This window comes from Pelmatolapia mariae, linkage group LG17 (assembly GCF_036321145.2).
Source record: "Pelmatolapia mariae isolate MD_Pm_ZW linkage group LG17, Pm_UMD_F_2, whole genome shotgun sequence".
Lineage (NCBI taxonomy): Eukaryota > Metazoa > Chordata > Actinopteri > Cichliformes > Cichlidae > Pelmatolapia > Pelmatolapia mariae.
The window spans coordinates 21365305-21387886 of NC_086242.1; the positions used below are offsets into that span (position 1 = coordinate 21365305).

Genomic DNA, 22582 nt, shown 5'->3' on the forward strand with positions numbered 1-22582 from the left:
AAATTTATTTTCTTTTAAACTGTGGGATTGGAGCAGGGGAGGAAATGTGAGGACCAAAAGGAATATCAGTGCTGGAGGCACGTGAACCATGACACCCACTGATCTCCACTGGCTCTGTGAGAGACTCATTATTCTGATATCTTTGGACCCATTGCTGCGGATTTGGGTACAGGTGTTCATGCCTCACTCAGGATAACCTGTAATAATGTTTTTTGATCACTGAAAGTATGTCAACTTTATTTGTAGCCATACAAACCACAAAATAGAACACACAACTCCAGTACAGTCTCAGAGTAGTTTATGAAATGATCACAAAGTTGATTTTGTTTTTTTCACTGTTCGTGGTCACTAATTGTGGTTCTGCCTGTTTTCAGATTAGGAGGTAGGAGGCTGTGGCACAAGTCAGTCTACTCTTTCTTGGCTTGAAATATACTTTGAGCTGAAATACATTGGCTGTGCTGTCTGGCAATTAAAACTGACATTTCATGTGCATGGACACAAAAGAATCATATTTCTCCTAATTCAACAATTACCATCAGTCTGAGATGAGTGTTAGTAATGGGCCCATCATCCTGACTTCAGGGTTTGTATTAATTTTGCACATGTTTGAAAGCTAAATCTTAAATTAAGATAGTGAACAACACAAGTGGCAAGCAACAGCCTCTGCAGCTGAAAAATCTCTGTGCCTTTTGGGGCATTTTTAATGCGGTTATCTGAAAATAACACACACATTCATGCTTGGTTAATTGTACTGACTGTAAGAAGTCTGAGTGAAATTCCATTACTTAGCAGTCTGCGGATATAGCTGGTTAACAAAGTTTGCTAGTGGTATCTCACAATGATGGTCACTTCTGGCTCCAAAGAAAAGAAATCCTCCAAAATGTACCAAATAAACAAAGATGGTGGCATCCATAAAGCTAAAGCTGAGTCTTCAAAGCTGTAACACGAGGATGTTTGAAGCCATCCTGGCCTGAGGCCTGCTTCGCTGAGCAGAGCTTTGCTACACTCTCTTGTTTCCTTCTTTTCTTGCCCACAGAGTGTATCTCCGTATGTTACATCACAGTTTCCCAAATACATGGTCCATTTCCCCTCGAGTTGTTGACTTCCGAGGAACTAAAACTCCTTGGACCCTCACATATTTATGGGCCCGCTGGTTTGCTGATGTAGGTTTGATTTTATTAGGCATGAGCGCCAGCTGTGGCTCTCACAAAACTCTAAAAGATGGGATAAAAAGAATGCTGCAGCAGCCGCCAAAGAGACTGATTGAATTTGGTTTGAGTTATTTGATTGAAGACGCTTTCCTGAAGGCAGCGTGTATCGGGGCTGAAAATGAAATATTCCTCATGTTTATATTTTATCACCTCATCATTCAGGCTTAGAAAATGGCAGGTTGTGCATACTTCCATCCATTTTCTAGACTGCTCAGCGGGGGAATTAAGAGCTGAAGCAAACCCCAGGATGCACTGGGTGGGTGGGGGGAGTACACCCTGAAAACTCTGTCACAGAGTTAAGAAACATGACTGACAACATTCACACCTAGAGGCAATTTAAAGTTTCTGCTTGAGTTGACCTGCATGTTTTTGGAGCGTGTTGAAGCCGACGCGGAGAGAACATGCAAACTCGACTGGTCGGGTTTAAATGGAGGACTTCCTTCCTGTGAGGCAGCGGGCTAACCACTTAGCCAATGTGTGTCCATTTTAGTTCAGGCAAAGCGGCACATTTCAGTCCTAGGAGACACGGCGAACATGTTCGTATGATGCTTTGAAGTCAGACGTCACACCTCGACCCCTCCGTTGGAGCAAATGCAACGCATCCGGGTTTCTCGTCACCCGGGAGAACATGACTGGAGGCAATTTAGGAATCCTCAAGAGATGATATTCAATTCAGAAGCTTGCTGTTAGTGCGCCGAAAAAAGCTACGATTTCAATAAAGCCTCCACTTTCTGAGCTGATATTCACTCTGCTGGCTGCCGCGCTCTGAGATGAGTTCTGGTGGAGGGAGGAGAATGTGGGGTAAAAGAGGAGAAGAGCCTTAAAAAGTCTGAATTTTCATCAAGAAACCAGTCCTGCTGAGGAAGCTGGAGAGGAGTACAGCAACACAGCGGCATTGTGATCACAGTAGCTTTAGTATTTGGGATAGTGTTAATAAACTGCAGTATTTCCTAATGTAGGCACTGGTATTATCATGTCAGTTATTTTTATGGGATTGGAAACTTCATGGTATTTTATTGAACATGAATCTCAAATCTGTTAAAAATCTAACTCCAGATTACATATCTTTACTCAATTTAACCCAATAAGCTGACTGAGACCCCCCCCCCCTTTTTTTTTCTACATAAGCTATATCCTTCCTGTTCTGGAGCTCAGAAGTATATTAAAAATTTATATTAATTTCATGAAAGTTTAACTCTGAGAACCTCTTAAAATAGATGTGGTACAAGCTGTTTGATGACCTATCAAGAAAAGAGTTGCAGCATAGTTGCAGCAGTTTTCTGCTTGAATTGTGTGGTCACTTACATTTCTGAGATTCATACCTCTTTTCTGTCAACTCTACAGGCAAATTAAAAACTGCTGCTACTACTGAGCACACATTTTTAAACTTAAATCTAATAAAAAATATTTTTATTCAGCCATATGTAGTTTTCAGTTCAATCAAGAACATGCTTACAAAATACTGTACGCTCACCTGAGTTTTTGTTAGCGTTGTGGAGAGGCTGTGAATCCTGCGGGGGGCAGCTATCAGAAGATGGTACACTGTGATCACAAAGAGATGGATATGGTCACTGAAAATACTTTAAAATACTTGTTTAAATGATGCTCGGCTGGCTGAAGTAAAGAGGTGCAAAGCTCTCCATGAAAATATCCCCACACCATTAGAGCACCAGCAGCCTGAAGTGCCGAAACAAGGCAGCATGGATCCAAGCTTCCATGTTGTTTTATGCCAAATTGCGATCCTACCATGCAAAGATTTATCAGACCAGGCAAACTTTTTCCATCTTCTATTGTCCAGTCTTGGTGATCGTGAGTGAACTGTAGCCTCAGCTGACAGAAGTGGCACTCAGTGTGGTCTTCAACATGTAACATGTTGCATGTTAAGGGATGCTCTTCTGCATAATTGGCTGAGGCAAGTGATTATTTCAGTCACTGTTGCCTTCCTATCAGACATTCTCCTCTGACATCAATAATGCATTTTCACCCAGACAATTGCTACTCACATGTATCTAAAACCTTTGCTCACAAGACTTAACATTCAAATCAAAGCCCAGGAGGCAAATTGAGCCCTTTGCAAATTGTAACCTGGCCCACATGTCGCTTCAGGTACTTCATGTATTTTGGCCCAGTTGTATCAGTCGTCTGCACAGCGGGATGCCTTCATGTACTTGCCAAACTAAACAGAGTGACGCACATTCACTGCAGCCTCAGCTTTACAAGTTTCTAACATAGGATGCAACAAAAAGGATTTGATGCAAAAGGTAGAACATTTCAAATGGGGTCGCAGACAGTGTATCTATTTGGTGTGAGACAATTTCTGTTTTCAAAGAAAATTGTCATCATTTGATGCTTGTGCCAGCAGAGATATGGAGTCCTATATAGGAAAGTTTCCGTTATGTTTGCATGACAGAAAGCTAATCTGTTTGGTACAGGTCAACTACAGCATCAGAGAGCTTTTAAGTTTCCGTTTAATGAAACTTCTTACACAGCTATTAAGTTGTCATGTTCAGGTCTATGAAACAGCTCAGGTAAGACTTATCGGCATGTGTGCACATTAAAGATTCATTGCTTTGCTTTAACATCAGGATCCATTTGGCTTTGTTCAGTGTCCCATACTACCAATATGGGCTGTAGTAAATGAAGTTCATTTACCAGCAGTAACTTCAGGCCTGAGAAACAGATTGTGTGAGCTGGGCTTGTAGAACTTAAATCAGAGTATGTGATTATTATTGACTAAAGGTTATAAAGTTGTGAGATGGTTTAGGGCTTTACATGGAATAAATCATAAGAAAAAAAAACAAAAAACGAAACCCCAAATCTCAGAGACATTTCTGATTAAACTAAATATTCAAGTAATAAATCAAAGTATGCATGTCTGTCAGGTGATGTGATTACCGTATTTTCTGCAATATAAGGCGCACTTAAAATCCATTAATTTTCTCAAAAATTGACAGTGCGCCTCATAATCCGGTGTGCCTTATGTATGAATTCTGGTTGTGCTTACTGACCTGTAACCGATTTTATGTGGTACATGGAGCTCAAAAATCTGTCAAAAAATGTTTTAGTACGACTTTGGTAAGCTACAAAGTCACACCGCTTGATGAATTGTCGAAGCATTACGGCTACTGTAGTCAGAGCCTCGGGGAGTAATCCGGGTCCAAACTCCGTTTCAGGTCCCAAAGTCAAACGAACACTGCGGCATCACTGAGAGTTAAAAACTGTCTAAATTCTTTCATTTTTAATAAAATGATCGTTGCTGTTTTACTAGATGTAACAATTACGTTTAACATTCAGGTATCCATGAAAACAGAATTTATTAAATTTAACAGAGTTAGAAGTTAGCTCACTAGTTTCCACCTAAACATGATATAGCATGTTCTGACTGAGAGATTTCTGAAAAAATCAAAACGTACAGCTCTGCTATCACTTCCAACATAAATGAAGACAGAAAACTAAACACCTGTGACTTTTGTAGGGTTACTGAAGTTGGACTAGCTGGTATATAATGATGTGCTACGTGATCACTAGCGACACAGCTATGTTAGCATAACATAAACACAGTGAAGCTGGCGAATGAATGTTAACTTTTTTCCACTTGTTAACGGGAGGGTTCCCGTTAACAGGGACAAAGGCGATCACAACGCAGGGTGCTCTAAACGGACCAAACCTCAGTCAGTAGAACAACTGAAATAATCCATTCACAATACGAGGTTAGTTATAATATACTGCAACAACATGGGAGTAAAGCAGCTGCAAGATAATTCAACATTAATGAATCAAGGGTACGGAAGTGGAGGAAGCAAGAAGAATGAGTTGAGTAAAGTTTAACTTATCTGACTATTTTGTTTCTCTTAATGCGCCTTTTAATCCGGTGCGCCTTATGGTCCGAAAAATACGGTATTTTCCAGATTAATTTAGAATCCCTGTTCGAGCTTAACCTGAGTACCCTTTAATGTAATAGAAATTAAGTAACTCTGTCACGACGTGGTTTCAGTTTTAAAAAAAAATTTACAAAACAGAAAAATACAAGTTCTAGTTCAAGTTCTAAATATTTCATACAAAACCATTCATGCAACTATTCAAACTTCCATACAAAACTTTTTCCTCTTCTCTGTGGCTTCCTCCTTAGTCTTTTTTTTATTTCCGGTTTTGAGTTGTAAAATTTTCATGCTCTTCTGTCACTGCATTTCAGGATGATCTACCACAGGTTATTCCTTATGTAGACAAATGTGGGCATGGCAGTGTTCAGATAGCACAGATATACAGATTTAGAATTGCTGATTCAATAACATATTCTCTGTGGTAAAAATAACACTGGCCCATATGCATACCTCATAAATAGTCTTGCAACTGCATTTCTTAAGTGCGTGTGTGTTCTTAAGACTATTTTTACACACATTTTCCATGCAAATTTTCCATGTGTAGTCTACAGTTTATTGATTGATTGATTGATTGATACTTTATTCATCCCGAGGGAAATTGGGTTAAGGCTGCCAGCCGTGCCAGCGCCGTCTTACCCTTCCGACCATACATACATTACACAAACATCACATGGGGAAGACAGGTCAGAGGGGTATAACATGGAAAAGCACAACATGAGGAAAGATAAGGAGAAAAAAATAACTCCCCCCAGACTGAGCTCCAACAGGGAGATCAGTTTGAGAACAGAAAAAAAAACACCTCTGCACATAGCACATGAAAAAACTCTTAATACACCAAAGAAACACATGACAAGCAACAGGGATGGGTAAAGGGTGAGAGACAGCCAATGTAGACAGTACATCCGGGCCTGCAGCCTATGCGCTGGTCTCCATGATCCACCGTCAGCATCGGAAGGGAATAAGCGTCGAAGGCGTTTGGAGGGGGGAGGGGGGATGAGTGTATATCTGCATGTGTATATATGTCTGTGTGCGTGTGTGTGTATATGTCCAGAGTTCAGCTGAGACAGCGTCCTTCGCCCTGCCAGGCTAAGTAAACTGTCTTCCAGCCAACCCAGGTGGCCTTGCATAGAATGGGAAGAACAGTCACAACACAGTCGTTATCAGGGTGTTTTGTTCAGCTCCAGCCTTGAGACCGCAGCTGGCGCCGAAGGGGTCTCCGCATGAAGTAATGGTGGTTTTAACTTTACTGCGAACAACTCATATGAATTTCAAAGCTGTTCTAACAGTCCAACACTGGTCTCTCAATCTCCCGTTGGAGAGGAGCGAGCTTCTCCATGATGTTATCAGACTTACGATCCGTGATGTTGTCATTCTTGTCCTCAAGAGCAGATTCTGAGAACTCACGACCGCAGTGCGCTTCCCAAGATGTGATCCAATTTGTGCTCAGAGGTCTTATTCCGAGCGAGCCCCTCCAGATGTAATCAGTTTGCACTCAGAGGTCTTGTTCTGAGTATTCACGGCAGCTGTGCGGTTCTCCAAGATCTTATCCGTGCTGCACTCAGTGAGCCCATTTTGAGAAACTCACGCCTCGTCCCATCGTTTCAATCCCAGCGGGCAGCCTTGTGGGGGTTTGAACAGCCGGTTCCGCTTCCTTAATTCTTTGATAAGCCAGGGCCAAGCAAGCTCCGATCAGCAAGAACCCTGTTATCATGGTTCCAAATAGGTAGATATCTTCAGCAGTCAGGCTCACCCGAGCCCAGACTTCTCGTTGAGAAGGGGTGTCAATTGCATTCAGAGACCAGTTGATCAAATCCATAATTCCTCTTTTAGGTTTTAGAGAACAGACTGTGAGAGAGTGTTCCAGGGAAAAGTAATACAAAAAACACGAGACTAGACAAGGACACAAGAGGCTAAGCAGGGAAGCTAAGGGAGAGGAGAGGAGGAGGAAAAAAAAGTGTGACCGCCTTCGCCGAGAGCAAGAGAAGAGTGGTACAGATGTTTGTCTAAATCCATCCATCCATTTTCTACCAGTCGCCCTGGTCTGGGTTAAATGACACCTGCTTAAGCCAAGACGCACCGACATCTCTTGTCCCTGGCCTCCACCTCCAAGACACTCCCAAGCCAGTCAGGTGTGATTCCAGGTCGATGACTGCTTTTTGTAATCTTGCAGTCAGATCTGCAGATGTACATTGTGGACGTTCGGCTGTGTGCAGCTATGAATAAATCACAACCTGCTGGTGAGTTGGATCAGGTGACGGGAAAGATGCTGGCCGTGGTGGGAGTGTGTTGCAGAGATCCTGGACCTGTCTAAGTACAGATGCCTGTTCTGCAAAAAACTGCAGAAAATGGAATTTATTCTTTAGAGAATTACTATTAATCACCTACAGCTGATACTGCAGAGGGTGTTTTCACAATCTTCCCACCAAAAGGATCAATGCCAGCCAAAATTTAAAGTCTGCTTCATGAATGTATCACAAAATGCTTGTTGCTAGCACACGTAATAAACTCAGCTGATATTACAATCCCAAGAGCCATGTTGCTAGTGTGGCTGAAGTGATTACAGAGGGATAAAAGGCTTGACAGGAGATCTGTTAGTTACAAAGCTTAAAATATATATTATGTTAACAGGACAGTTTCTGTTGATTTTGTTCTCCTTCATCTGTAACTTTCACTTCTATAGTTTAAATGTGGGCTAGTGTTTTCGGTGTGATTCTTGTTCTGGCTTTGCTAGTCTGGGTCAGATGGTGTTTAAAGTCTATAAAGATTATGGTCAATAAATCCAAAGTCTTCCAGCTGCTTTCACTTGGTGAAAATCTTTTAAAAACATGTTTATATGGGCAGCCAACACTGACTAAAGATGTTAGTTGAGTGCTGCAGTAAATACCTGAATCTGGCCTCAAATTCCCTCCACAGGCTCTACAGTCCAGCATGCCTCTTTAAGTAGGATCTCAACCAAACTCAGGGCCTTTACATTCATTTCTTTTTCTTCTGTGCAAATAAACAGTACAGGCTGTTCGTGTTTGCTTTGGTAGAGGAACACACGGACTGAATCTTACAGGATTCACAGGATGTTTTCCTGCCAGAATTTCTGCTCTTTCCTGCCCAGTTCTTCAGTCTGTTCCTGTGCTTACCCACTTGTCCGATTTCTGCTCCTTCTTGACTCTCAAAGACGAAAATGTGTGCAGTTTGGTGGTCATATTGTATTTGCCTTGTCCAGTCTTTAGCTGGACTTCAGGCATGTTCTGAGCATACAGGCAGGCCACCTCCATTGTTTTCACTGTAAACTAGACAGCTGCAGCATCAAGAGAGGAATAGTGATGAATGACACTCCTTTCCCAAAAAAGAACAGACGGATCAATACAGAGAAACAGTATTGGCTCAAAAGCTGCCTCAAAGTCAAATTGTCCTGACTCAAACAACTGTCACACAACAGCAGTGTGGCTTTCACCTCTCAGCCCTCTGAGCTCAAAGTCTTCAAAGGTGATAATTCAACTTGAGCCTTTTTTGCAGAAAGGCAATATGGACATTTTGGAAAAAATGTAAATTATTTTGAGTCAGTGAGAAAAATTATTTAATTTGATTTCTGTTTGACAAGAATTGATAAAAACAAAAAAATCCCAAAACAAAACTATTGCATATTCTCTGAGCTAGGCTAGGTTTGGAGTTAAAATTGGGGATTGAGGTCATCCAAACACCAACTCAGGATTAAACCAGCAGTTCTGTTTTACCATATATGGGTAAAACCCAAATAACTGATAAGAGTTAACAACTTAGTTTGGTGTCTAATCATTCAATAATTTATAATTTAGCATAGAAGCTAATGGGCAGCTGAGTCTGATAGAAAATTATTTGATTGTAAGTGAAACTGTTGCAATTAGAATTTTTGTTTTTCCAAGACATTGCTTGATGAAAAGTCATAAAAATGCATTTTCTTTGTGAAATTCTGTTTAAGTGGTGAGATTTGGCTTGAGTGGCATTTAGCCGTGTTACAGCCCATGAGGCCAGTTTTATTTTCTACTGGTTAAGCCTTACGTGAGCTAGTTGTTTTGTGTTGGTTGTTTGGTTTGTAGTAATCTGCGCTATAGGTTTTCTTCTAAGTCCTGAGTTCTCTTGTAATAAACCTTTTTCTAAACTGATCTTCCTCGTGCGGGTCTCGTTTATGTTACCTCCCCTATCAGAGCCGGGTCGTAACAGTCTTCCAGAGATAACTTAGTACAATTTAATTTGATGTAATCCAATAGATTGGTCCAGACTTCATGTCCATGATGTGGTGGCCCACACAAACCACCTATTTGGCTAATAAAACCGGGCTGCAGTATATATATGAAATCTGGATATAGTCACTGTGATGTATTGGCACTGGAGTCAGCATTTTTACATGGGAAAGTGGCATGCTTAGTTAACAGTTGTTTAGCAAGCTGCATTCATAAATTCTAAGCAGATCACACAGACGCACATATCTGCTAATTGGTGCTAAATAACATGCAAATTAAATACTCGATGTTCACTTAGCACTATGGGAACAGACTTTTTAGAGAGTCTGTGAGTACAATTAACTGCAAAAAAGATAATTTCATTAAAATCTTCCAAAAGGTTCAAACACCATAAACACGGACATGAGTTCAGTTTGGTTAAGAGAAGTGAAACACTGATGGCAGCAAATGGCTCCAGCTGTGCTGATGAACCTGGTGAGACCAAGGATGTTGTTGTTTCAGGATTTACAACTAATATATAACAAAATATTTCTGAGCTAGAATTTTAAGATGTCCTCCACAAGTAGCAATCTCTTTAACCTGTTCAACAGCATCCCTGAATTAATAAACACATGTCAATCACAGGGAATTTAACCTCCTTCCACAAAATGTACATCTTCATTGTTATTATTATTGTGCACTGACCAACACGTCAGTGTCTTCCTCACCTCTGTCTTTTTTAATCACCTCAGCTGCACGAGGCTAAAAGAAGCTCGGTATCATTTGGTTTATTTAGCCCTCACAGTGGTAATGCTTTTCTCACCCACTGCCTCGGCACACTGGAAAAAAGAGAGTAGGACAGGGAAAATGTATTTAGCTGCCATCATGGGGATAGTTTCAGCACTTTTTAAAAGGTGTTACAACCATCTGCACCCCGTCAGCTATAATTTGGATAGCTGCAGCAGCATGGTCTTTTGAAATTAGCTAAGATAATATGTCTTACATTTTACCTAAGGCACTACTCTATAAAAAATAAAGGTAACATAGTTCTGAATTCATCAGTACTGATCAAAATATTTTCAGTGGGCTACAAGCTGAACTGGGAGGATAGAAACAAATTATCGATCCTATTGTCCTGGTATTAGTCCAATACCAATACCAGCGTTGGTGTCGATGCTGTCGATATTTGGATTGATCAGCCCACTTGATTTTCCTCACACAGTTTGGCAGTGTGAGGAAGTGAGAGTGTTACAACTATCCTCATTCTCCCCTAAATCTAAAGTAGCCACCTGACTCACTTTTGGAGCAGCCTCCAGTGGCAATTGGAGGAACTGCAGTTTATGGCACATCTGCATTGGCTTCATTTTTGAATCTTGGATGTTCCTGCTCGGAATGAATGAATGTTCATCGAGTAGATGTTGATTATTAATTTTAGGCCAACGCGTTGAACCGAACATGTGAAAAAATATTTGCAGCTGTGTGTACGACTTCGCCTGGAACATTTGCTTTTAGTTTCAGTAGAAGGCAGCTTAGCACTTTTTTTTGACCTGCTTTTGTTGGTATTTGTGCAGGTTTACAGCAGCTCGTGTGCGACACAAACACTGTGACATCACATAGCAGCAGATCTGCAGCGTTACCACTGAACAGGTTTCAACGTGTTTTCACAGCTTTCTGAAAACAGAATTTATTAGAGTGGAAGTGAAGCTCAGAGAGGAGAGGCAGCAGAGGTACTGGGACAGTGTGTGTGTGTGTGTGTGTGTGTGTGTGTGTGTGTGTGTGTGTGTGTGTGTGTGTGTGTGTGTGTGTGTGCGTGCGTGTGTGTGAGTGATAAGCCAGCAGTGATACAGCAGTATTACATCATAGTGAGTTTGTGTGTCTTCATGGGGAAAATAACACATGTATTTTAACTTGTGTGTACATCTACCTGCCGCTGCTGTGTGTGTGTGTGTGTGTGTGTGTGCTGTATTTGATAGCCAGTCTCTATTGTCCTTCATCTGACAGTGAGCTGGTTTCTCCCTGACAGTGAAACCATTCAGCACGCACACGCGCACACACACACACACACACACACATTTAATTTGTCCTTTATTTTCATTCACACACGCTGATTCACGTGTATTGATCAGTGAGATCACTGCTGCCTGTCGCTATGGTAACCCCTATCTGTCAGCTGACATTGTTTGCATATAATTAGTCTGGAGGATCAGTCTGATTAACTGCTCCATCCATCACACAAACACAGAGAGGAGAGCTGGCAGCTTGTTTTAAGGCCACGTTTCAATCTTTTCGTGTCTCTCTGGCAGGTTTCTGTAGTGTTTCAGTCAGCTTCTTAAAGATGGTCGAAGTCAGAAAACTGTGAGAAATAAAACGCCTCTAAGCAAAAGCTCCAAGTGAGTTAGTGTAGTTAATACAGTTCAGTATTCAGGCCACAGAAATGTTACTTCTCACCACTTTTAACTCGAAACTAATTAATTCCTCACATGTTATGATCAGATTATCACATCTGTCCACCTGATAAGTCCTGAAACCAGAAACAGCAACACCACAGATCTGTGATTGTGTCAGTATTTCACCGCTAAGCTCCATGAAACACATTAAACTCTACCCACCATGCTCCCTTTGTGGCTTCATCAGCTCATAAAGCTTTACATGTTAAGAAGAATAACATTTTACATACTTGAACAGAGCCGTCTGAGGTCAGAGCACCTCCCATCATCTTAAAGACACTATTTAACAGTTTGTTTCTCTCAGGAGTGATGCCCAGCTTTTCTCTCTTTGCTTTACAAGCTGGAGATTTATAGCGCTCTCCCGAAGGCATCATCACAGTCTCATTATGGAGACATGTGAGGATTATCTACAATGACATATGGATTTTGTGAGTGTGGCTTCTTTTTTTGTAGAACTGTTGATCTATGGATGTTTTTTTCTCTCAAAATTTAAAATTTAATAATTCTTTGAAGTCTTTTCATGTGTTTTTGACATGAGGATGGAAATCAAGAAAATGTAAGTTACATAAATAAAAAGGCTAAAATATCTTACCACCGTGCTTCTTTGTAATCGCAAACTATAAGAGACGAGTTGAAGGTACTGAAGTCCCATGTCAACATTACAGTCTGTGCTGAAGGTTAATCCATAAGTTACAGTAGTTGTTAATTCTCGGTGAAAAGCTTTTAAGGCAATTCTTTTCTTTGTTTGTCCTACACTGTGGTTAATAAATATGTTTTGCATCAATCAACAAATCCATCAAGTATTTGTAGAGAATGTGACTGAAGCGGCTATTCAGTGATACCAAGTGATACCAAGACGTGATACCATCAGCAAAGTTCACAAGGTAACTGCAGAACTCGACAAACGTAACTGATCTGAAGTCTGCTGGCAGAGAAGTAGCTTTATCTCTGTGGCAGTCATAAAGTTGGTTGGTTGGAAGCCCAGTCCTGACTTTGTCCTCTTTCTTTCAGACACAGTGCAATTTGATGTTGCATTTATCAAATTGAAAATTAGTATAGTACACCAAAAGCAGAACAAAGGTTCATTTCCTGCAGTGGAAAGTGCCGTCTGCTTCAGATCTCTGTTTGGTTTTGAATATGAGAAAAAGGGCACTGCGTGGCTTTGTTGGCTTTGTGGGCTGTAGGCTGTTTGAATATGCCCGACATGCTTGTTGCTAACTTTGTCAAGAATGGTCTGTGAGTCAGAAATGAACATGTAGAGTTTAAGGAGTTTTAAGCAAAGAATGATTTAAAAAAATAAAATTAAACGGTCATGTATTTTATTGCCTAGACGGTTCAGTTAGATCAGTGGGTTCATTCGGAGTGAAAGGAACCTTAAAGAGACAGAATCGTCTTTGCATGATGGAGCTTTTACCTGCGTCAGTGCATGGGACGGTGAGTTGTGTTGACAGACAGTGATTTCTGCAAGTGCTCCTGAGCCCATGCAGCGATTTCCATGACAGAATCATCTCTGTTTTTAATGCAGTGTCGCCCAAGGGACCGCACACTTTCAGCCTTGTCTCTTGCACACAGAGATTTCTCCACCTGCACCTGTCACAGACAAAAAACAGACTTAGAGACTCACCACCGATGAGACTGAGCCTCATAATTCAGTGTTTTGTGTAATAAAGTGATGGAGGCTGCTCCTAACAGAGCTTTGCTGTTTCTGTATGAAAGCTGCACCAGGAGATTAGACCAGCTGACCTCAAACACCGGATGCCTACTGAATAAAGCGGCAGCAGAAGCTAATTTTCTTTTGCAGACCTGCCAAATTGCTTTTTTTTTAATGAAAATTGACTCAGATGGAGCAGATGTCTGTCTGTCTGTGAGCTTGAAAGAATCACTTTAGTTTAAAGAGTCCGTTGGGAGTCATTGAAGTGAAACATTTTTGACTGAGCTTCAGAATCACAAGAGGGCAGCAGACTGACAGCATACTAACAAACACTAAGTTGGCATCAAAGTCAGATTAAAAAAAGAGCAAAATCTGTTTTTATTTTTCCTTCACAGTCGGACACAGACTCCTAATGTGTTGGTCAGTGTGATTGGTAATGTGTGTAAATAATCACACTGAACTTCAACACTGAACTTCAACAGAAGTGCAGGTGCACCTGAACTTCTGCAGTGCACCTGAACTTCTGTTTGATGGTGGCTGAAATACTAAAAACCACAATGCAGCATTATTTGAAACCCCTGTCCTTCTTCTGGTTGGCTTCACTGGAGGCTTGTAGCCTGTAGGATGGTCTGTCAGATGATTTGATTATGACGTTTAGCCTAGTCTTTTTAAAAGGCTAAACATTTAAGATACTGTACTGATGGGAGGATTGCACACCAACTTTTCTGGTGGCACCACCACGAGGTTCACAGTTGTGGCTTGGATATGGTTGTAGTTTAAAAGTAATCAAGAACTTTTGAATCAATTGCAGTAAAATTTGGATTCAAATATTGATTTTCTTCAGGATAAAGCCAGATTTTTTATCTATCGTCGACCTTAAAATTTAGGATCATGTCAAACTGCTGACATTAACTTTGACATTAAACTTGAATTTAAACAGACATAACATTGCAATGACCACTGGCAGGTTAACACAGATCCTCTCTTCATCATGTTCCTGGGTGGGATATATTCGAGAGCAAATAAGCATTTTATGTTAGAAGAAGTGTTAAATGCAGTAAATGTAGGCAAGTGTAAGGATTTGAGCAAGTCTACAGCTCTTGTGGAGTGTTCCCAGTCTGCAAGGGTCAGCATCTGCCAAGCAGTCCAAGGAAGGAACAGTGGTGAACCAGCAACAGAGTCATAGTAGCCAAGGCTCACTGATGCATGTGAGGGAGTGAAGACTGGCCTGTGTGGTTTGACCCAACAGATGACCTGCTGTAGCTCAAACTGTTGAAAAATGTAATGCTTGTTCTGATAGAACAGTGTCAGAAGAGAAGACAAGAGAAGGCAAGCTGGCGGAGGCAGTCTTCTGCTATGAAAACTTGAGTTGTGCCATCCATGTGGATGTTACTTTAACATGTACTACCTACCTAAGCATTGTTGAAGACCATGTACACCCTTTGATAGAAACAGTACTCTCTGATTTCAGCAGGATAATGCGCCCTGCCACAAAGCAAAAATGGTTCAGCAATGGTTCGAGGAGCACAATCATGAGCCTCCAACTTCCCCAGGTCTCAGTCCAGTCTAGCATTTGGGATGTGCTGGAGCAACACGTCTGATTTATGGAGGCCCCATCTTGCAACTTATAGGTTTTAAAGGATCTGTTGTTAACATATTGGTGCAGATACCACAGCACATCTTCAGCAATCTAGTGGAGTCCATGCCTCAGTTGGTCAGAGATGTTTTGGCAGCAAACGGGAGACCAACAATAATAGCCAGTTGGTCATAATGTTATGCTGATTGATGTATAAGGGCAAGTAATACTTATATGAGTGAAGCCAAAGCACTGAGAAACTCGGCACTTCAACCTGTATCTCGTAATGCCCCATGGCCCACTTTGGATTTGTGTACAGATGAGCGTACAAGTGTTCGAGTCCATACTGCATGAATTAAAATGTATTTCATTAGAAGTCACTCAATATGTTACACTGTGTTTTGGAATTGTGTATCTTGGTGAAGGTGTGCAATGTGAAAGGGGGTAAAAAAAAGACAGAAGTGAAGCTGCTGTCACAGCTCTGCAGTGAAAAAGCTGTGATTTTGCTTTTACCCACAGCTTGTCAGGAGCTGTGAGGCACAAAAAAAGAACCTCTTCTCAAGTACAAATTGTCATCTTCACCAAATAATAGAATCACTTTCGAAAGAGCAGATGATCATTTTAATCCCAGCAACAGTGATGAGTTGGAGTGTCTCACACACCCACTTTGTCAGCATGTCATCCTGCAGCTCTTTTAGTGAGGTCAGTAGCCTGACCACTGAACCACCAGAGCATGCTGATAGGCGCAGAATCGCCGTGTGACCTGGCACTATTGATTATTGATTGAAGCATGTGACAGAAGGGCTTTTTGTATTGTTGTTGTTGGTAGTGGTGCTGAAAAATGACACTGTTGGTATTGTATGGTGGATCCAAGTCTGATGAAGCTTTTCTGCATTTATAATTCTGTTAGTCTTGACCACCAGCTAAGACCTGCTGACCTTCATCTTAAGTTCAGTTCCAGTGTGGCCATGGTTCAAGTCCAGATGCCACTCTGGGGTCCCATGTCGGGTCTTTGCTGATTTTTTCCTAGCAAAGGGGGTTGTTACTTTTGTTCTCCACTTGTCCAGTTTTCCCTATTTTGCACCGAGGGATAGGAATTTTTTATATTTTTTATGTTTTTTGTTTATGTGACAGGCTATTAATAACAAACTGCATATGCAACTTAAAATTCAATCTTTGATCAATTTTCTGTTAAGTGCAGACACAACACTGGTTCATTCCTTTTTTAATGCCTGAATGCTTTCCTATAAAAATATCGAAAAAAAGACATCCAGAAAGTCTGCAGAACTCTTACTCAGGAGCACTTTAAAAGTTGCAAAATGTCTGGCTCCTTGGACACAAAATATAAAGAAATGCGGGGGGGGGGGGGGGGGGGGGGGCTTGAGAAAGCAGTCTGAATGGATAAATATTGCTACATGTCCAAAGAAAAATATGTAAATTTGATTTTGGGTGAACTGTCCTTTATAAATAAATGATGCAGCAGCTCCAACCCCTGTCCAATAATGAGCCCACACTGATCATTAGACTGTGTGAAATATTGGAATCCACCTGAAGCAGAACATTTAACAGTCTTGTATTTTTTTGCTTCCATCTAAAGTCGATATTCTTGCTCACAGCTGTAAATCAATTTTTTTCTTGTTTTATATTTGAACCAAATCAACCAGACTCCATTGTTCTGTCTGGAGAGCAGAATATGAAGTCGACCTGATTCACTTATTCTGTCTGTAGATGTGACCCACCTAACATGGACCTGATTCCATTTGTTTCTTTGCAAATTTTGAAGAAAACATCTCTCAAATGTAATTTTTCCTCTCTGCAGATATAAACTTAAACTCTCTGATTGTATTATTTCCCCTGAAGAGTTTAATATACACGCAGCCTTCTCCTGTTTGTATCTGCCAAATTTAATTTCCTTTTCTGTATAGATTTGAAAAAAAGTGGCTTAATTTCATTTTGTTCTCTGTAGAGCTGAGCATACACTAATTCCAATTTCCTTTCTCTGTATCTGTTTTTAGAGCCATCTCTATTAAAATCAGCTTAATTCCATTTCTTCCTCCGTGTCTTTGTCTTCAGATCCGTCTCTATGCCAGGCCGGATGCCATTTTGAGCGGAGCAGGGGACTACGCCCTCCACATTACCAAGAGGCTCCTCGGATTTTATCAGGACTACTTCAAAGTCCAGTACTCTCTGCCTAAACTAGGTAAGGCTGCTGACGTGCTGTCCTTCCTCTGACGTTATGTGGGCTCGTCTCCTTCATTGTCTTGCCAGGATCTGCTCAGTGTGCACCGCAGCTCTCTGACTGTGTGGAGATGAAGTAAAGTTGGGACGAAATACTTTGTTCCCCTGAAGTCTGATTTCCTGTCAGCTTTCATTAAATAAAAACCACACTGTTTACTTACCATCTCCCTGCCGATCCAAATTAGGAAAGGAAAAACAGCTTCCACTTCCTGCGTGTCTCATTTTAGGGAAGTCAGCCAACTCTTTGTCCTTTGTACAATTACTGTTAGGCTCATCAATTTTTACTCATATGGGGCAAAGAAAGCACACTGTCCTCCTTTTCCTTTTGTGTGTTGGGGGCTACAAAGAGAATAGGTCTGGGAATTGAACCTCAGCCAGTTCATGGCAGTTGTAGACATTAAGCACAGTCAGAGTGTATTTTTATTAAAGGAGAAAAGGGTTTGTCTTTACACGCATCAGAGTAAGGTTTCAAAGTACTGAAGTTCAATGCCAACTTTTTCCCTTCATCCTTTATATTTTTAGACTCTGTTATATAACTGGTTGAATTACAGTAAAAGAAATGTGATTGCCTCACTGCAGACATAAAATAGTTTAAATGTCCTATAGTTAATTCTTTGAAGCTTCTGAATGGATTTGTATGGCAGTGACAGCTGACCTTGGTGCACTGCAGCTCAGACATGAAACTAAACTACGGTGTTTAAAATGTAAGCTGTAAGTGGCAGTGAAAGGACTTCTATCAGCTTGCTTGACAATTATTTTTATTAATTTTTTTGAATTGATTAACACTGTTTTGTCCTCTGTGTATAGATTGCTAACAGCTAAATGAGTGGAATAATGTAACTGAAGCTGAACCTGAAGTTGAAACAAGTTTGAAAGAAGTTTTGAATGAGGTGGTAAAATGACTTTTATCAGCTGATGGGAAATAAGCACATAATGGAACTGAAGATAAAGCTAAAGTTGGAAGAAGCTGAAGTGGTAACAATCTCCTTCTTGTAGTTTTTTTGAGTCACTTAAAAGTCAGCATTTTGTAGTTTTTCTGTATAAATTACTCAGGGGTTGAAGTGGCATCCTAAGATTGAGAGTAGCTCTGATTAGCTGCCGTGTGTTTGTTAGCTAGTCGAATATAAAAAGATATAACCAGACATTACAGAAGCTATCAGGATTTCTATACAGCATAAACTTAGTATAAAGACTTTTACACACTGGAAGTGTTAGGAGAAAAAAAACAACACAAAGTTCAGGATTTTTTTAACGTACATACACACACATGTCACATTTTTGCAACCTGAGACTGAGAAACTGAGATTCTGGTTTCACTCAGAGAAGACAGCAGCATGGAGTATTTCATGGTTTGAGCCCAGAGTTGAAGCTGTATTGGCAGTTGGGACCACATCTGAGGAGGCAAACAGATCATTTCAGAGAGCTGATTAATCCAGAGCAGTCTCTAGCTGTGTATCAGAGGTAATGAAGTATTAATTAACTATTTCTATATCATTGTATATTCAGTACTAGAGCACGAACTACAAGTCAGTGTAAACAGTTGCATTTTTAATGCACAAAATAGTCACAAAAACTTTATGCATCCTGTGTGTAAAACTTTTTAGAGGTTGAATTCTGTGAGTAAATCTAATTGCATCATCAGTTTAAAGATAAATTCACTAGCTGGGACCACATCCTCAGTTGAGATGTACGATGGTTGAGGGACTGTGAACTGATGCTGCGGTTTGGGGAAGGCCTCGGAGGGGACTGGCAGCAGTTCCCGGGCCAGGCAGATCCCCATGTACTTTTACATGTAAAAGAAAAGAAGATGGGGGGGGGGGGGCATGAAAAGCAGGTATTAGTGAAGGGGCATATATAGACTGAAGAGCAGAAGGGGCATGGATGTGGGTGTGGTCCCGCTCCTGAAATTAAGATAAAATACCCCCACTTGATGTCTGCTCTACAAGGGCCTGATATCCACTTATGAGGACATTATACTGCTACTGTTCTATTGAAATTTTAAACGAATATCCTCATATGTGGCTCTCATTTTTCTTATAAACAAAAATCAGGTAAAAAAACAATTCTGGTAATTCTTTGTTTTTACATTCATCAGGTCCCAATATGCCCAAATATCAAAGAGAAATTAAAAATGCATGCTGTGGAAGAGTTCGGGTCTTAGGAGGTTAATGTAGCTTAACACTGACCATGAACACCACAGCCTGCTCTGCACCAGTCCAGCATAGTGCATTACTGCCGTCCTTACCACAATACTGTAAACCAACCAGTTTAGTCTGCAATGAACACTACTAAACCTGCCTATTCATCAAACTTTTAATCACACAAAATTAGTATACCTCAGCTTTTGAGATGTTTGCTAAATATAAAGCAACACATTATGTTTAGATCAAATAGAAAAAAAATCTAAAACTACAAAACGATACTTGTTGGGCTGTCCTTGCCTTTTAAAATAATTTAGTGCACCTCTTACCATGCCATCAACTGGAGGTAATGCCAGGCTTCAACACATGAAAAATTAACTGGCTTGGCAGTATCATGCATTAATCTGCCTATCAGATTTAATTGTGCATTAATTGAAGGTGTTGGAACATCATTCCAGGTCATTCCGGCCCACTTTAACGCCTAGTGTGGTCATAATTGCTGGATGTGAGGAACTTAATGGAATTCAAATTGAACCTTTAGTTGAAGAACTGTAAACGTGGAGGTGGCGGCAAAAGCTGAAGACATATGTGTGATAGCTCATGTTATTAAAAGATGAAAATAAAAGTGTTGTCAAGCCATTTTTCAAATGCTGAGAGGAGATGAAGAGTCAGCTCAGATGGGCAATAAATCAAAGAAATCTATATGTTTGAATTTTAGATACCTCACTGCCACTTTGTCTGGTTTTTTTTTGTTGTTGTTTTTTATTCGTGAGGTTGTAAAATTAAACGAAATGATCAAAAGTAATGAAAAGAAGAACTAGTAGCTAGAAATGTCCAGGAAATCTTAGGTTTTGGTATTATGTGCAAGTTTTGAAAAGGGATGTTGCTCCAAAGATTGTCCATGGGTTGCAAATGGAGTTTTGCATCTCAAGTGCAGACTGAATAACCATGAGTTTGTTCCAGATGCAGATAGTGGTAGATTGAAGCAGAGACACACAGCGAGACGGCAGCCAAATATGTGACCTCCAGTCCAGTGTGTTTTGCATAAAAGAACTCCTCAGTATACAGCCCAGCATTCAGAAAAGGTCTGGAGGCTTTCCAGTGGTGTATAAGATGTCTTATCTGTGGGCACAGCAGAATTCTGCAATTTGCATTCAGAAGGAAATTGCTCTAAATCTGATTTAAATTTTACTCAGACATTATGGATTAAGTGAAGCGAGCTCCAAATGAGAGCCAGGGTTTGTCTTTAAAATATTTTTAACTTTTTCATAAGAAATGGTGGGAGCCAGTGGTGCTGTGCTGCATTTGAGATTTTCTGTCATAATTCAGTTTTTTTTTATTCCAAAAAGATGTGTTGACTGAAGGGTAACAGAGACCATATTGTATTAATCACTGACAAGAAACACTGTGGTGCTCACGAATGCCTCTGCATTGTTCTATAGTCTTGGTAAAAATAATAAATAATAACATAATAATTTAATTATAAACACCTGGAATTAAATATATGTGTGCTTCCTAGAATTAACTGTAAATTCATTTTTATATATTGTCACTTGGTCAGACAAACATCTGGCTATGAAATTGACTTCTTTCTCTTGATACCCTTTCTGACACAGCTGTCTCAGATATGATGGTATCACTTCAGTTACCTGTGTTTCCAACCCTCAGACACACCTGCCTGAGGGCTGTCAAACCCTGCTGTTATAAACGGTCCACCGTCATATTAAAATTAAGACTTTATGTCTGTGTGAATAAAAAAACAGTCCAATCAAAATCCACTAAATTGCAAAGAAAGTTTACTTTAAGTGCAAGGAACTAATGATATAGATATGTCCACCATCACTAGTCTGTAGTGATATTATCTGACTAAACATACTATCAAACTCTCTCCTGAGGGCTTTTTCTTCAAGATGGATTGATGTTTCAGCGGGCTTTGATGAATAAAATGTTCAGTTAAAGGATAACATGAAGCTTTGATCTTTATTTTGACAATATGGTTTGATTCATGGTTCATGTTGTGCTTGATTTTACTTTGCTGTTATGTTACTGACTGACCTTTTTTTCAATGTCCTGTCTGTGTCTTCCTGTCTGCACTCTTTATACTCACACTGTAAAACTGAATAAAAAGTATAAGGGAGAAATGAGTACCAAAGTAGAACAGGAAGTAACTAATATAAAGGTTAGACAGTGGCGCTTGTCGAAGGATCTATACCCACATAAGGTGTGGTGTGGTATACAGCAAACAACCAAATGTATGAGTGCTCACCACTGTACTGTGCTTTCACTCACCAGTCATTTTAAAAACAAATCCAAAAAACAACTCCTAAAGTCAAAGTAATTCTAAGCTTATACCAAAATAAAGTTCTCTTCTTTAGAGTGAGGACAGCTGCCATGCTTTGCATAATTGACTTGGAAGCTTGTTTTTAATCAAAGCATGCCACTTTAAAGTGTTTCAAGTGTCATGTCAACACATTTGAATATTTTTGCTTGGCATTTTAATGCTAGTTAGTATTTCTTTCTCTGCTTTTCCAGAAACATGAGCTGACTGAATCAGTCAGTTGAAACTTTATAGCAGTATGAGCCTTTTTCGTCTGTGCTTCCTGGGCTTTCCTCCTATAAAACCTTCAGCCTTTCTGCAGCAGTATATGTGTGCAGCCATATTTGCTATGTAGCTGTGCTATGTATGCTTCTTCCTGCCCAGATTAATGAATCCTCTCAGAACAGTCAAATTTCATCTCATCCTCCTTCTTCTTTTCTTCTCGTGTCTTTATAATTGTTTGTGTTTTATTCTTCTGACCTGCCAGAATCAATTAGCTGTGTTACAGCGGTACATTTCTTTTTTCCTCTCTTCACCCAAACAAGCTAATGTGATCACGGAGGCTCCATATTGTATATGTCAGACACTTTCTTGCTGTCTACATTCATCCATCACATTAGAAATTCACTTTCAGTCAAAGCTTCCTGTTTGTTTTCATCGCCTCAGATTAGGCCTGACATTTAATTCCACCCTCCCTGACCTTTACAGTGATATTAGCAGCATTAGCAGCATTAACAAGCTGCCCCATGCTGAGTTAAAGGTGATGTCACATCCTGTGGTCCAGACCTGGCTGCACAAATGTGCCAGGTTAAAAGCTTGAACCTCTTTGATGTCAGGTTGTGAGGAACCGGTTTTATTGGCCTCCTGAATCTATCTTATCTTTTATATAATGTAACAGAAATGAGGTTTTCATACAACAGTAACGAT

General features: G+C 40.3%; 1 protein-coding gene across 1 annotated transcript in view; it reads left to right on the plus strand.

Annotated features, from left to right (window-relative positions):
• The window catches only part of LOC134646561 (thyrotropin-releasing hormone-degrading ectoenzyme-like), a 233778-nt gene that overhangs the window by 63757 nt on the left and 147439 nt on the right, over nucleotides 1–22582 (plus strand). The window contains exon 4 of the mRNA XM_063500358.1: nucleotides 17033–17159. Coding sequence (XP_063356428.1) covers nucleotides 17033–17159 — 127 coding nt within the window. The remainder of the gene's footprint in view (nucleotides 1–17032; nucleotides 17160–22582) is intronic.